The 16,775-nt window shown below is 38.6% G+C and overlaps 1 protein-coding gene across 2 annotated transcripts in view; it reads right to left on the reverse strand.

Moving 5' to 3' along the window:
* The window catches only part of LOC131521809 (A disintegrin and metalloproteinase with thrombospondin motifs 16), an 80,777-nt gene extending 72,407 nt beyond the window's left edge, over positions 1 to 8,370 (reverse strand). For both annotated transcript variants that reach the window (XM_058746889.1, XM_058746888.1), the window contains exons 1-3: positions 8,027 to 8,370; positions 7,855 to 7,945; positions 2,911 to 3,239 (exon numbers count right to left, since the gene is read on the reverse strand). In XM_058746889.1, coding sequence (XP_058602872.1) covers positions 2,911 to 3,239; positions 7,855 to 7,945; positions 8,027 to 8,122 — 516 coding nt within the window. In that variant the 5' untranslated portion in view covers positions 8,123 to 8,370. The remainder of the gene's footprint in view (positions 1 to 2,910; positions 3,240 to 7,854; positions 7,946 to 8,026) is intronic.
* Between the last annotated feature and the right edge of the window lie 8,405 nt (positions 8,371 to 16,775).

Consider the following 16,775-nt stretch of genomic DNA (forward strand, 5'->3'; position numbering starts at 1 on the left):
CACATGTCATTGCGTTGGCTCTCGATTTGAGTTATTTCGTCCGCAACCATTGAAATATTTGGTTTCTACAGCGACTCATTTGGCGCACATCGTTCTCTTTCTTTAAGTATACTACTATGTCCCTATTAGGTATTAAATTGTATATATTTTGTTGTATGAATATCTGAACATACAAAACATCAAAAAGAACAGATTATCTGCTTGTAAACAAAAACATGCTTAGCTTCATGCATTCTTTTTTTAAACGCTTGAATGTGGGTAAGTTCCATAAAAAAAATTAATTTAAAAAAAAGAAAGAAAGAAAGAAACAACATTTTGAACAAAAAGCTGAAAAAAGACTATGAATTGGATTCAGAATGATAATCAATACGTAGATGGAGTCGATCAACACCCCGAAGCTTGACAGTCATTATTACCTCTTCATTGGTGACATTTTATTCTGTAACGTTACACAGTTTTGATGCTGTTTTATGTCTGATGATCGTGTTAGATTGCACGTGGAAGCATCTGTTGTTTCGGTTTCTTCTTCACTTGTGTTTTTTTTTGAAATTCTGTACAGAAGATGTGTACTAGCGCCCCCTACCGTATAACAATGAAAACACGGATTCTAGGAGCACAAGTATAGCTCAAAAACTGTATATTTAGATGTTTTGTAAGTATAGGTTAAGCATACTTAAATGTAATTTTAAGTATATTTCTGAGAAGTACAGAAAAAGTAGACTAAAAGTATACTTTCCTATTTTAGTTTAAAAGAAGTATACTAATAGCACACTTGAATACATTTATTTTTGTAAGGGTAGGGAAGCTTTGGGACACAATACTTTGTTATAATTACGTCTTTAACAGACGCTTTGTCGCATAGTTACGAGCATCTTGTCACCACTTAAAGTGCCTTGTCAATCATTTTGTCACAGTTAACATCATCCATTTCATTTAATTTCCTGCCGTATTGGAGAGAAATGAAGAGGTGCATTGATCTGCCAGTCGCAGGTCTTTCTTGCCGAGAACTCACTTCATATGTTTGCATAATAATGCATTTAAAAGTTAATGAACAAACGTATATATTTATAAATGGTCTCAGTGTTGCGATGAAATATAATGAGGATAACATTAAATAAATATTTTTTCATCATGTTCGATATTGACTATTAAACACTCAAACCCCTTTCTCTACCTGTCCGTCAGCCCCACGTGTCTGCTATGTTTGTAGTATTTAACACTTTTTATTCGTGTTTGTAGTTCTTGATCAAATCCTTGTCCAATGTGCAATAGGTTGTGGGCAATATTAGTCATTGCGCGGATTCTGCATTTCAAATTCCCACAGGAAATAGTAAACCATCCGGGTACCTTTGGATATTCATTTCAACATACTATGATTTGTGACACACTAATTCTAATTTCAAATACTATTTAGGATGGATAGCATGTGAATTGGGACGCAGCAATAGAGTATTTATAGATTCTTGAAGAGCTCGTTGTAATCTTTCAGTGTTGCTCTGGAACTCCTTTTCAAAACAAACTGTTTACAAATAAACATCATGTATTAAAGCTTAAGTGAGTACAATATGTGTTTGTTTCCACTGAGGACGAGTACAGATCCTCCAAATGCCGATCTGACTAATAAAAGGGGGCTCTGTTCTCAAGTAAAACCTCCCCTGACCTAAATTTATGTGGGTTATTGAGTCACTGGTTTAAGGGGATTTGAATGCTGGGCTTTTAGACGGGCTCTATTGATGGGACAGGGCACTTTATGTCAGTCCAGTCAGGGTAAAGTCATGAGAACTGCAGCAGAGTCACTTTGCTCCTGCAGCGCCAACTGGGAGCCAAAACAACAAAAGCACTCTGGAGGGTTGAGGTTTCTCTGCACACTGAACATTAATCCATGGAGAAAACAAACAGATGGGATGATGAGTACACTAGACGGATGAATACAGCGGTTTGAAGGCCTACACAAGTGATTCAGTGCATTGATGATGGCACAGCGATCGCTCTACAGTCCCTGCCAAAAAGTGCTTGAGGTTGTGGGTCTTTTTCTCTCTAAGGAGAAGATACATTCTTTCTGGCCTATTTTTATCACCATCATTATCAACTATCTGAACAGCATAACATAAATTTGGGGTTAGTGCTGTATACATTTTCCACATTTCAGAGGGAGCACAATAGAGACAGAGCGCATTTAGGCCACGCCCACAAAACAATCCAACGCTCTCCATTGACTTTGTATAGTGGGAAGCTGCCTCCTTGTCATTTCTGACTTATAACAAAAAACAGAGCAATGTCTAAAAGCTGCTATGTGACAAGGTGCACAGCAAACAAGCTAAAAAACCCAGAACTACGTTTTTGTAAGTTGTCGACCCCAAACGAGCGTTTAAGGACAAAAATAGTTGTAGATGTCGGGGTATTTCACGTTGGACCATTCAGTTGGATCATTTCTCAAACAAAAGGAAGGTAAGGAAAAGGGGCACTGACATAGACCAATAAAATTAGGTTTCTCAATATATCTCCTCCTCTCAGGTTCACAAAGGTGGTGAAATAATCCTTTGACATGGTTAAAATAATGAATGTTTCCTGCCAGTGGGCTACTTTTGTGTCCTTAAACACTTGTTTTTTGGCTCGACAGCTTATGAAAACGTAGTTCCGGGTTTTTTAGCTTGTTTTGTTAAAAGTCAGAAATGACAGGGAGGCAGCTTCCCACTATACAAAGTCAATGGAGAGTGTTGGGCGGATGGTGGGTGTGGTTTTCAGATTATGACGCGTGTCGCTCTGTCTCTATGGAGAAACCCTGATATAGTTTTTAAAACAAGGATAAACTCTTAAGACTTGTTTTGTTATTAAGACTCTCTGACAATGACTCCTTCCCCAAATGACCACAATCAGCTGTGAAACAGGATAACCCATCAGTCCACTCACCATCCCTGCACATGTCGACAGGGCCACGGATGAGTTGACCTCTGACCTCAGCACCCCATGGTAGAAGCAGAGGTGGTCTTGAGGAAAAGGCTGCAGGCTCTTGGTGCCGCTCCTGCCCAGGGTTTGTACGGTGAAGCTGGGGGCGATCAGGTCACGTGACGGCTGCAGGTCCAGGTGGAAGTCCTGTCCTAATCCACGCAGCCTAAAGTGCACAGCGCGGTCGTGATCTTGACCCTCTGTGGAGCGTTTCCTACGGTGATGGTGGTCCACGGCATGGGAAACGTAACGCCCTTGATGGTCCACCTCGTATGGGGCCACGATTTCATATTCTACATAGAGGTGAAAGTGAGGTCATTAAAAGCTGGAGTTGAATGCATTATTTCTGTTCAGGGGTCTGTTCTTCGTACCTCACTTTTATACATCTGAGATCATTTGAAAGATTCCAGGGGCCAGTTTTACTAACAGCTTGCGCCAGTGTAAACCATCTTTTGGCATTAAAATAGTCCTGTCAGGTTTTACTAAAGACGCGCAGTGAAAAATTTGCGCTGAAAAGACGTGGACACAGTTATTTTTGCGCCTGATCTTATTGAATGTGTATTTGTAAGAGTTTCTCTTTCAGATGCAAAAGTTATGGGAGGAGAGTATTCAAATGAATCACGCAATAAGATTTACTAATGTTTGCGTTCGTCAAATTACTGGCATTTGCGCCATTATTTAATGCCCAAATAAAGCATGTCTTAAACTAATTTGCGCTTGAAATGGCTGCAATTATTGTTTCTAGAGGAGGCACCGCAGAGAACAGAGAGCGTGTGGTAGAAGGGAAAGGATTTTTTTCCACACGTATTAATTTATTTGATAACACATTATTCGAATTTATAGTTTGCCAAGCCGTGTTATTTTTTGGGCTCGGGTTCTTTTCAACATACTGTAGCTTCTTTATTCTTTATTTGCGACTATGCTAATCTGCGCTGCTCTTGGTATATTGTGTTGATCGATATGCAAATGAGATGTTGAATCTGTGTTCTTTATTTTGCGCATTGTTAGTAAATCACCTGCAGAAATTTCCATGGCCATTGGCGCTGTTTTGGAATTGCGCTCTCGGGCTAATTTGCCCTGTTTAGTAAAACTGGCCCCAGATCTTCTAATCCTGATAACTGATCTCTGGCTGATTTGGTTCTTCAAACAAATTTGTGGATTTGATTAAAATATCTGAATTAAGTTGCCTAAGATTAGTGCACGTTCTTGTGTTCCCCCGAAAAGGGCAGATGTATCGATACTCAAAACCACGCAATGCAGCGATTGGCTGGTGGCAAGACAGCGACATAATGACATCATATAATTAAAAAAGACACCTGACGAAAATCTTGACAAATTTCTGGACCTTTATAAGAAAACAGCCAAGCGAACAAAACTACATAAATGTTACAATAGATAAATTAAATGTGCACTGTTTTTATTTATTTATTTTTTAAATTATTCCCAGTTAGTTCACGATTTCTAGTATTTGTACAGGCTTTACATTTTTATTTCAGTGTTGTATTTAGCAATTCATTTAATTTTATCTTGGAAGCAGATTTGTTACGTGACAGTATTAATTAAAGTTTCTTAAGGGTCTTTGAAGAACCAACCAATCCATACCAAATCGTCAATAATCAAATCCAGCTAACTGAGTTAGCAACGTACGAAGAACAGACCCCAGGTGTGCAACTAATTAATCAAATCTAACCTGCATAAAAATCTTTACGCCATCACAATTTATATTAGGTGGCCTTGACTATACTAATATTAAGTGGATTAATAGACTATGGATTTACAGTGCAACTTCATGTTATTTTGGAAAATTCCCAGATTTACTGCTAATGAGTTTGAGGTATGGTTATATATTGGACTAAAGGTAAGGTAAGGTTTATGAGGGTTATAGTCAGTGTTGGGGGTAACGCATTACAAGTAACGCGAGTTACGTAATAATATTTCAAGTAACTAGTAAAGTAACACATTACTTTTTATTTTACAAGAAAATATCTGAGTTACTTTTTCAAAAAAGTAAAGCAAGTTACTTTTTTCCCATTTATTGACTGACAGTGCGCTGTGTGAACATGATGTTACTGTAGTTCTAGACTAAATGTGAATGTGCATTAATTCATCCCACTCGCAAAAAAACTGATTTAGTATTCATCAAAATTAATTAAAACAGTGAAATGCAAACTCAGAATATGACACAAACCTGCAATAATTAAATATGTTAAACAACACGAATGTATCTAATCCCATTTTATTAACTAATGTCTTTGCTGCTGACCTTTGATGATCCAGTTCAACCATACTAATAAGCAAAAATGACTTTAGATAAACTAACAATTGTGCTTCATAGTTTTTTTTTTTTTATTGCTGAAGAGTGTTGAACCTTCTTCTCCTGTGTTCTACTGTACAGACGTGAATTTACTTTTCCTTCAGCCTGAGGTTTATTCATTACACTTTTTGGTGTGAAAGGGCTTTTACATTTGCTATGAATAGAACTTCTTGTGTTAAAAACAATCAAGCCCTGCTCATATTTAAAAAGTAACGCGAAAGTAACGCAAAACGTAACACATTACTTTCCATAAAAAGTAACTAAGTAACGTAATTAGTTACTTTTTTAGGGAGTAAAGCAAAACTTTCCCCAACACTGGTTATAGTGTTAGTTTTTGAGGTAAGGTTAGAGGTAAAGTTAACAGTGTAACTACACATGTTAATTAAACGCAGATACTTTAAATGCACAATATGTATGTACATAAGTAAATTGTATCAAATGGTTAAGGCTACCTAATATAAATTGTGACCAAATACTTTTTTTCCCAGATAACTTTAAATATTAGTTTGCTGAACATTCCTGTCTACCATTGTTCAACAAACAGATAGTACCTCTCTCTTGTATTTTTGATTTCATTTTGCTGAATGGCATATGTGATGTTAAAAGCAAAAAGTAAAAATAACACGTCTCTACTTTTATTATGTGTTGTATTCATTTTGAAAGATTACAACGATGTAAATCCCATAATGGAGTACGTCAAGCTCATACTAAGTGGGTGATGTTGATGTGGTTAAGCCTTGTCAAGGTGCACTGATGGTTTTTCCTTTCTTAAGTAAACAAACTAGAAGAATGGCATTTGCGTCTCATCTTTTTTTTTTCAACTTTCACTAACATGCTCGAAGCTCACTCCATTGAGTCAATGTTGGTTGATATACTCAAACAAACAGAGTCACGATGTTACACTTTTTTTAATGGAGATCAGCCTAGAAAAGGGTTAAAAGTATAAGCTGGGAAGGAAGTGTTTAATATTGAATAAATGCATGTTACCTTTAAAAAGTCTTTTTAAAACTATGCTCTTAAAAAGATTTTTCGATGTTGTAAAAAGAAAGATTATAGGAGCATGTTGTACAAGAAAAAACTTTTTTAGTCTTCCTACTTCAAAAATTCACATTTAAGTGTGTCACTTGCCGTTTCTTTGTAATAATTTGTGAAATTTACTAGGAATTTCTAAGTGAAAATTGTTTCAACACCAAAATATAAATGTCTGGCTGCAGTTTCTATAGTCCAAACACAGATCTTAAAGGGAATGAACTGAGAACATTAAAAAGTCATTTATCATTTAATGATTCACATCAGGATAAAAAGGCCATATCTAGAAAATGCACTGCTGTTATTGCATAAAATAAGTAACTGTACCCAACCAAATGCAAGCTTAAATGATTTATAGGAAGGTCCGTGGAGATGCTGCTCATGTGGTGAAGGTCAGGGGACGTGTTTTAATGTTGTGTGATTCTGACCTCCACGTACACTCGCACTCTTCTCATCCTTGTGGTGGTCTGGTGGCTCAAGTTATAAATGCTTTTACAGACATGAGCGGACAGATTTATGATCTCTGACCGTGGGGTGAGACACACACTGATGACACACACTCTTAACTCTCTGCCGTGATATGGCTCTCACTCTCTCTCATTGTCTTTCACTCTCTCACACACACACACACACACAATTATATCTGGCTACTCCAGTCTCTAAGCTCATGCCAAACAGTGCAGAAACTCTTCGCAGGATAAAGGCAGTAAGTGCACACAGAGACTGTTTGTAAAGCTTGGCTGATTGATGGAGAGCTTCTTCAAGTGTCTGCCTTTGTTCATTGTTCACTAAGTCCCAGTGCATGCCAATCTTTATGCTACACACCCCTCCTTCTGTCTCTGTGTGTGTGTGTGCGCGTACAAAATTGTCCGCAGAAGCGACAAACAAAACCTCCTTTTGGGGACATCTGGGGACACCCTCGGCTGGAACAAATGATTCATATGAAATACACATGCATTTTTTTTTTCTTTATATATAATTCAGTTTAATCTTCTTTTAGGAGATGGTTTTGTATTAGTCTGTAACCAAACCATTGGATTATTATAATTAGCTTTATATAAAAACACAAATTTGTGGTGCTATTTTTATGGCTATTTTTATTTTTATATCCTCATTTACAAAGCTAAATACATGTGTGTGTGTGTGTGTGTGTGTGTGTGTGTGTGTGTATGCATGGATGGGTGTCAGGTTTTGCTAACACTGTAGGTATTAAATGTCACCTCAAGAAACAATAAAGTGCACTCTTATTATTAATGCATTCATTATTATTATTATTAAATGGCCTGATCACCTCAACACAACAGTTTTGAGCTTGTATTTTAAGGTGCATTTGTCATAGGGCTCCGATTAATTAGGATATCTAGCGCCCCATGCCGACCAAATCCCATATAGACTGTGCAACTGCAATAAAGTCATTCTCTTACAAAGGTATTTCTGAGTTGCATTCTTTTCATTTTTGGGAGGAAAATCTAAATTAATGATGCAATATCGATTAACTGCTCATATAATGCAACTGTGACTGACAGCTGTCAATCACATCTGACCGGTAACCGTAACGCTCCCACCTGTGTTGTGAGGTAACCGCAGTGTTTCCAGCAGAGCTTTATGCTTTACATGAGGACCAGCCTGAAGGGTTGCAGATGCACAGTGAGATCTCTACATGGACAGACAGAGAACATGCATCATTTGCATTGCAATACAAAGCGATATTGACGAAACAGGCGCGTGTTTGCTCACCTGCTGGCATCCGAGTATAAAAAGCAGAATGAACAGCACAGAACAGATGGATGCGGAATGATTCCTCCTCGTTGGCACACAGCGCAGGCAAGCCATGGCTCCGAGACTCTTATCCAAAATCTGCCGCGAACAGGCTCTGTGCCTCTCCAAATGCGCGCCGCGCTCTCACAGAATCTCTTCAAATCTATCATACGGCATCAGTGAAGCGCAATAAACGCGATCCCGAATCCATGATCTGCATCCTGACTGTGCATTTCTGGAGAACTTCTCTCAGTGCTTTAATGCAGTGTGGTTGAGGATAACTGTGCCATTGCTCATGCAGATGTTCTCAGAGTCTCCGCTCAGTGCGCTTTAGCGAGTGTCTGGAGCAGCGCTCCCAAACAGCCAATCACAGCCCACACCTGTGCTGTGCGTAAGAGCCATGGGCCCCTGGCGAGAGGAGGGTCCAAACATCTACCCTGTAAAAAGTTAACCAACTGACAGTAACTGCTGCCCTACATTTTAAATTAAGGTTAAGGTGGTGTACTGTAAAGCCCGCAGTGATCATCTGATTACACTTTTAAACCACTTTCTATTTCAATAGCCTAAAGATGAAAACTCAGAAAACTCAAAAGAAAAACTTAAAACATAATGATGAAAATATTTTACAGTGTACCGCTAATCCTGGACCAACCCACTGTCTATAAATCCTAGCCATTAAAAAATGACCAGCACGGTGCCTTTAATAAGAACTGCACACAAATTATATTTTTCGCCACCAGCCATTAAATCAAATTAAACTTCTGCCGGAAAGTAGCTAATTAATGCATACATGGAGTATTCATTATCTTTATACATTTTATTTCATGATTATTGGGGTCAAATATTTATATATTTGTATGTTCAGGAAATGTGTAGGACCATAAAATATTCGTCCAATCATATCTCTCGGTCCAAGGATTATGAGAGGCTGTCCTACCTGCTTGTCAACGTCTGTATTTGCATACCTCTGCACAGCCTGTTCAAGCAGACATGATACATCATCAGCGCGTTCATTATGCCGAGCAAGAATGAACAGCAGTATTATTGTAATACTATAGGCTTTGTACTGAAATGTTTTGACATGAGCTAATCTGGCAGCGCTCTCATCGTGTGGCTGGTTAGCCTCCGCTCTGCCTGCGCGCGGTCATGTGTTTCGGAGGAGGCGTGGCTTTGGAGAGTGATTATGCAGGCAGGGTGGGATCCTATGCTTTCAAAGCTAGCGTGCTGTTGATTCAAAATAAAGACTCAGAGCTATTTTCTGTCAGAACGAAATTCTTTACTTTCACTTTCAATCTACACCAAGTCAGGGAAAGACAAAGAAAAATTATATATATATATATATATATATATATATATATATATATACCAACAGCACCTCCCAGTGGTCACTACTTAAACTACAAAGAAAAAAAAACAAAAAACTTCATGACATGCTGCTTAATAATTTAACAGTCTTTAACAAGGGAGGAAAAAAACAAAACAAAAAACAAAAAACATACACATGCCCAACATAAAAAATAAAACATTCTGATAAGAGTGCTTTCCAACACTTGCTACTGCTAGCCTCTCCAAAAACGCCTACCCTACCTTTAAAGGAGGAGGGGATCATTTTGTATTTCTGTAATTATTTTGATTGGCTGAGCTGAAAAAGGGTGGCTATATTCAGATCTGTATACTAGCATTCTGCTGAGCTATACAGTGCTTACTTTTATTTTTAAGAGTAAGCTATTACTATAATTGCAATTTAGAACATGGTTTAAAAGTTTCCAGACATGCTAGTATGGCGGAACCTCATTGGTTTACTCGTTGCCATATCAACACCTGCAGAGAAAAATGGCCAACATTCAAACACCGGAAGTTAGTGCAGAGTTCTTTTAATCAGAATGTAAGTAAGCCTACACTTAAATTAATTCTCATCCTATGTATAAAACCGATCTACAATCTGTTAGTCTAAATATGTTGCTTATCTTGTTCATCAGGTTTAAATCCCAGTTGTGCAGGTGAGGCACGTGTTTTCCCTTCACATGTGAAATATGTGAAACACACATGAAACTAGCTTTTTCTGTCAGGGCAAACTCTGTGACTATGCTAGCTAGTGATGTAATTCCCTTTTATGAACTGTATTTACTGCAGCATGAGTAGCAGACAGACAAGGGAGCAGCTCAGTCTCTGTTTTATTATAAATCAACCTCATATCTCAAGAAATAAGAATTTTGATTTCTTATGATATAATCACTTTCAAATCAAAACGTCATTGTAAAGTTTTATTGAAAATCCATAAAAGATTTATATTTAACCTGATTGTTTTTTTGTGTATATATCTGTGATTGACAACCAGCTGAATGTATTATTTGGGCACTTATAGAGTTTCTGTTTAAATATGCAAGAGTGCAGACCAGTTGCAGGCAATATTTTAAGGGATTTTACACTGTAGCCACTGTACATGTTAGACACTTAGATTATTATCTACTACAGTATGTGGATGGCAATCATTATATTCCTATGAAGCCAGGGTGCTGCTTGCAATATAACACTCTCCGAAACAGAATATATTTTCCACTGGCATACAGTAAGACCTCCCAGATGCAGACATCACACTTTACAGCCATTTTTATTGCGGTCTTATCTCACTGTCTCACATAATAAAGAAAAAAATACATTTGTTTCTGCAACTGCTCCTCACATTTCAAAAGTCTTTCCTCAACAAACTGTGATTTCTCGATGCTGCTCTTGTCCTGTAGAATAATGGCCACTGCAGGCAGTAAACAATCTGTAGCTTGCTGTGAAATACAGGCTGGATACTTGCATATACAATCAATGGCCAAATACTGTGTGTATTCTATATATTACACTGCATGCATTTTCCGACATAAAGAAAAATGCCTGAGTTGTCATAAACACAATGTAATAAAAAAGAAAGTCTATTAAATACATATGGAGCACTGATCACACTAGAAGTGAGGTGACATGTCTTAGATGGGTGATTGTGTTACTGTTACTGTATATAGGCAGAAGGCAGAAGTCCATGTTATTTTATGATGAATATAATTTTAGTTTGCCATGGAAAAAATTTAAGAAATATTTTGAGGGTATGAACCTGTGGACTGAATCTTGGAATTATGAAAGAATGTGCATTTTGTGTGTGTGTGTGTTTGTTTGTTTGTTTTTCATTCTGTGAGTCCCAGAAATTATTGTTTGCTGTTTGCTATGTACACTGAACAAAATTATAAATTCAACACTTTTGTTTTTGCCCCCATTTTTCATGAGCTGAGCTCAAAGATCTAAGATTTTTTTTCTATGTACACAAAAGGCCTATTTCTCTTAAATATTGTTCACAAATCTGTCTAAATCTGTGTTAGTGAGCACTTCTCCTTTTCCGAGATACTCCATCCACCTCACAGGTGTGGCATATCAAGATGCTGATTAGACAGCATGATTATTGCACAGGTGTGCCTTAGGCTGGCCACAATAAAAGGCCACTCTAAAATGTGCAGTTTTACTGTATTGGGGGTCTGAAAACCACTCAGTATCTGGTGTGACCACCATTTGCCTCATGCAGTGCAACACATCTCCTTCGCATAGAGTTGATCAGGTTGTTGATTGTGGCCTGTGGAGTGTTGGTCCACTCCTCTTCAATGGCTGTGCGAAGTTGCTGGATATTGGCAGGAACTGGAACATGCTGTCGTATAGCAAATCCAGAGCATCCCAAACATGCTCAATGGGTGACATGTCCGGTGAGTATGCTGGCCATGCAAGAACTGGGATGTTTTCAGCTTCCAGGAATTGTGTACAGATCCTTGCAACATGGGGCCGTGCATTATCATGCTGCAACATGAGGTGATGGTCGTGGATGAACGGCACAACAATGGGCCTCAGGATCTCGTCACGGTATCTCTGTGCATTCAAAATGCCATCAATAAAATGCACCTGTGTTTGTTGTCCATAACATACGCCTGCCCATACCATAACCCCACCGCCACCATGGGCCACTCGATCCACAACGCTGACATCAGCAAACCGCTCACCCACACAACACCATCTGCCCTGTACAGTGAAAACCGGGATTCATCCGTGAAGAGAACACCTCTCCAAAGTGCCAGACACCATCGGATTTGAGCATTTGCCCACTCAAGTCGGTTACGACGACGAAATGCAGTCAGATCGAGACCCGATGAGGACCACGAGCGTGCAGATGAGCTTCCCTGAGACGGTTTCTGACAGTTTGTGCAGAAATTCTTTGGTTATGCAAACTGATTGTTGCAGCAGCTGTCCGGGTGGCTGGTCTCAGACGATCTTGGAGGTGAAGATGCTGGATGTGGAGGTCCTTGGCTGGTGTGGTTACAATTGCACGCTCCCTCAAAACTTGCGACATCTGTGGCATTGTGCTCTGTGATAAAACTGCACATTTTAGAGTGGCCTTTTATTGTGGCCAGCCTAAGGCACACCTGTGCAATAATCATGCTGTCTAACCAGAATCTTGATATGCCACACCTGTGAGGTGGATGGATTATCTCGGCAAAAGAGAAGTGCTCACTAACACAGATTTAGACAGATTTGTGAACAATATTTGAGAGAAATAGGCCTTTTGTGTACATAGAAAAAGTCTTAGATCTTTGAGTTCAGCTCATGAAAAATGGGGGCAAAAACAAAAGTGTTGCATTTATAATTTTGTTCAGTGTATATTATTGTTAATATTATTCTATTCTAATATGATACATTTTTCCCCTAGATTGTAAATTCATATATATTTGTATGTAAATACTCAGTGGTGCCCTACAGGTAGTTTCACCTTTTTTATTGTTTGTAAGCCATAAGTCTGATCACTTGGGAAAACCATGAGCATGCATCTCCACAAGACATAAGAAGAAATCATTTGAGGTAAAACTGTCTGAAACATCAATAAGCATGTCAATTTAAGGTGTTAAAGCAACAGTTATTATGGATTATTATGTATTTTGGCCGGAAGCAAGTAGTTTAAAGTTACAATGCTGTATTGATGTGTTTGTTTCTTACAAACTGTTTGTCTTCTCCAGATGTTAACTGATGGACTGGAGTGCTGTGGATTATTGTGATGTTTTTATCAGCTGTTTGGACTCTCATTCTGACGGCACCCATTCACTGCAGAGCATCCATTGCTGAGACACTGATGCAGTGACACATTTCTCCAAAACTCATCTACATCTGATGGCCTGAGGGTGAGCAACAGCAATCAATAGTGATCACTAGTTAGTAAAACTAAATCATTGGGAATAAAATGTAATTCTGGTTTGTGCAACTTTGCAAGAGTTTTCTGTTTTGCTGCTTCAAGGTTTCTTCCACTGAACCAAACACACACACACACACACACACACACACACAAATACACACAGAGATGCATCCGTGGGGAGTTTAATTCACTGGCCCAACTTAAACTCACCCTTATACTCAGCCGTGGCACCGGGCCATCTGAACCGCTCTGACCTCACCGGTAAATTTCCTCTAGGAATCTAGCAGCCAATATCGGTCGCGTCAACTGACTCCGCTGAGGAGAGAGAGACTTATGGAGAGGAAGCTTCAGCCGTTTGCGCCTTTTACTGAATGTGTGCAGGAGGAATTGCTCTAATTATTGCCTTTAATGTTTGTCTGCTCATCAGGGCAGAAAGAGCTCTCTAGCAGAGCGGATACAGCGGAGAGCGTGATGTGTCCAGTCTCATGACGCACCGCAGGGATGCCGTTTCTGTGAAAAGGTCTTCACCCTCGTGTTTTGTCCACAGACCGCTAGAATAACAGCCTTTATGTCTCTCTGCAGAGGAGTGTGGCTGATTAAAACGCAGATCTGAACATTCAATTAGTTTACATCAGCAGCGTGAGTGTTATATGTTCCATTTAGAGTTATATGCACAGAAAGTCACAGATGTGCAGTCAAATCCGATAGAGTCGATCACAGGCAGCCAGAGCAGGTTATCAGTCAAAGCCGTGACATTTGGAGTATGTCTGGCCCACAGACTAAAGGATAGTGGCCTCATAGTTTGTGGGCCAGGGCCTGGCGTGCAGCACTGAATGAAAGACCCTTTGACAGTCGTCCTACAGTCCTTTTCCACAGGAAAAACCTGTGAATCAGTGCATCTGCACCCCAGCCACAGTGTGGAGAGCCAGAGCAAACTGACCAGCACATCTCCAGTTAGCTGAGAAAGAGAGTTGGGCTGTCTAGCCTTGCCTCAGACTCCCTCAGGAGTAGAAGTGAACACTGCAGACGAGCTCAGAGAGACCACCCAGACTCATCAGCCTGAGATCACCTTCAGAAACCACCGAGACGAGATGCAGTGGCCAAACATGTCCATATCTGACAGCATTGCGTGTAATGAGATTGGCCTTGGGAAGACCAAAGTTGATGGCATTAATAATAATAATAATAATATATATATATATATATATATATATATATATATAGATAGATAGATAGATAGATAGATAGATAGATAGACAGATAGATAGATATATTTACAGTTACATTGTTGCTTAAGATAAAAGATGATAAAAATAAAAGATGCAGTTCATTTAAATTGATTGATTGAAGTGATGAAGCCAAAGTAGTGACAGATTTTTTCTTCTGTATTATGACATACCTTTTTATCACATAAAAAAGAAAAATGTTGTGTGAGGAATCAGTTGTTGATTGGATGTCGGGATTTGGCTCTCAAACAATGGCTACAGATAAATGTGAGCTTGCAGGAGTTTAAAAGCACTAAATGCTTGGAGACGTCCTGCAAACATCACCAGAGAGAATTCTGTCATTTTCACTGGAAGGTTATGACATTTTTATGAAACATTAAGGGCCACATTTATAAAAAAGAAAAAGGGCAAATTAGACCACAATCCCATAAAAGCCCCAATGGGAGTAGAACTTTATGCGGGTGATCTACAGTATAAATTAGCAAATGTTGAGTGCAAAATGGGTTAAGACACGCTTTTTTGGGCATTAAATAGTGGTAAAAATACCAGTAAACTGAATACCGCAAAGCTTATTAAATAACGCTGCATGATTCATTTGAATGCTCTCCTGCTGTAAATGTTGCATCTGAAAGGGAAACTCCTGCAAATGAATATGCAATAAGGTTAACTGCAAAAACAACTGTCCACACCTTTTCATTGCTTATTTTTCACTGCATGTCTTTATCCTTGACAGTAGTTTTTAGTGCTAAAAGAGAGTTTGCACGTGTGCACGTTATTTGTAAATCTAACAAAAGTATTAATAATTAAAAAGTAAACATGAACTGATAAATTAAGAGAAGATAAAAGAAGATAAAAAATAAAATCAATAGCATGTGCTTTGAAAATATATGGGTGAAATTCTGGGTAAATTTGACTATAATGAACTATATTGAAGTAATATAATGAACTAATCAGGTTGACCTGCATGGTATTTTTGGTGAAACTGGTTTCCAAGGTCTCTGTGGTAAAGTTAGCATGAGGCCTGATGGGGTCACCAGCACACCATATGCTGCCAGTGACCCTCTCTGCTTGTCTTATCAGCAGAAGAAACAGCAGACATGTAAAATATGATATCAAATATCGAACAATTGTTTTGTCTTACAGAAATTGTAATACATGAACTGTATCAAACTTTTTAAAATTTAGAATGCGTGGCAAATTGTAACTATTATTCACTTACTGTATCTTTGGTCTTTGCTTTTCATACTTATGATTTTTAGATTTATTTGGCCAGAGGGATCAGCGTGGCAGTGAACAGATTCTTGACCCACTTTCTTTGTATTCAAACAGTAAGATGTAAGTGAGAGTTCAGGATGGACGTGTAACCCTGCTGCTGACATGCAGCATGTAATTGAACATTCAACCTGACAGTAAACTGACCTGCCAGACACGGACACCAGTTCTTCTGTGAAGGGTGAGTGTGAAGCTTGAAGGAGGGAGATGAATAGTATGTGAGCCATCCATCCATCTAGTCTCCTGTTACGAGGTGCAGCGGCAGCACTGTGCGTTTGAGGTGCTTGTAAGTCTTTGGGTGTGAGATTATAGATGCCGAACAGGTGGAGGCCGCTGGATCCATGTTTGGGGTCAAATCTCTCGTTTCTGCCCTCACATGCCATGCTGGAGTGATCTCATGATATCTGCTTTTACTCACGCACATTTTGTAGGAGAGCAGGGATAATTGTAACGCTCCATAAATGTAGCATTGGTAATAATTTAATGTCCGTTTCACTCAGAGTGACCAACACTAGCATGATTCTATTCAGTCCACTATATTCCCAAAATTAAAGTCCGTTTCAGTAACAATAGACATGGAAATGTAAAAAAAATAAATCTGTTTTGAGGAATATAGTAGAATATTAAAAGATTTTTGAAGAATATTTCAGTTGCTTTTGTCCATACGATGGCAGTCAATGGAATCCAAAAGTTTCTAGCGTCAAAAAGGACAAAGCTTGTGTAAAATTAATCCATACGACTCCAGTGTTCAAGTCTGAAGGGATACAATCACCTTTTATGTTGATTAGAGCAGAATCTGAGTGGTTATTTACTCTCAAATCTAATGTATATGGATCTCAAATGAAATATAATGATGCATCAGTAACATCAAACCTCACTGGTACTCAGGATCCAGTGAAGTCTAATGTTAAAATGTCAGCTAATCTCTAAGTTTGGGTCAAGACAGTAAATATGTACAATACACTAAATACAAATTGATTTTCCTGTAGTTTGGATTTGGTAAGATTTATGCTTTTTAAAGAAG

Source organism: Onychostoma macrolepis, chromosome 16 (genome assembly GCF_012432095.1).
Source record: "Onychostoma macrolepis isolate SWU-2019 chromosome 16, ASM1243209v1, whole genome shotgun sequence".
NCBI classification, from domain to species: Eukaryota; Metazoa; Chordata; class Actinopteri; order Cypriniformes; family Cyprinidae; genus Onychostoma; species Onychostoma macrolepis.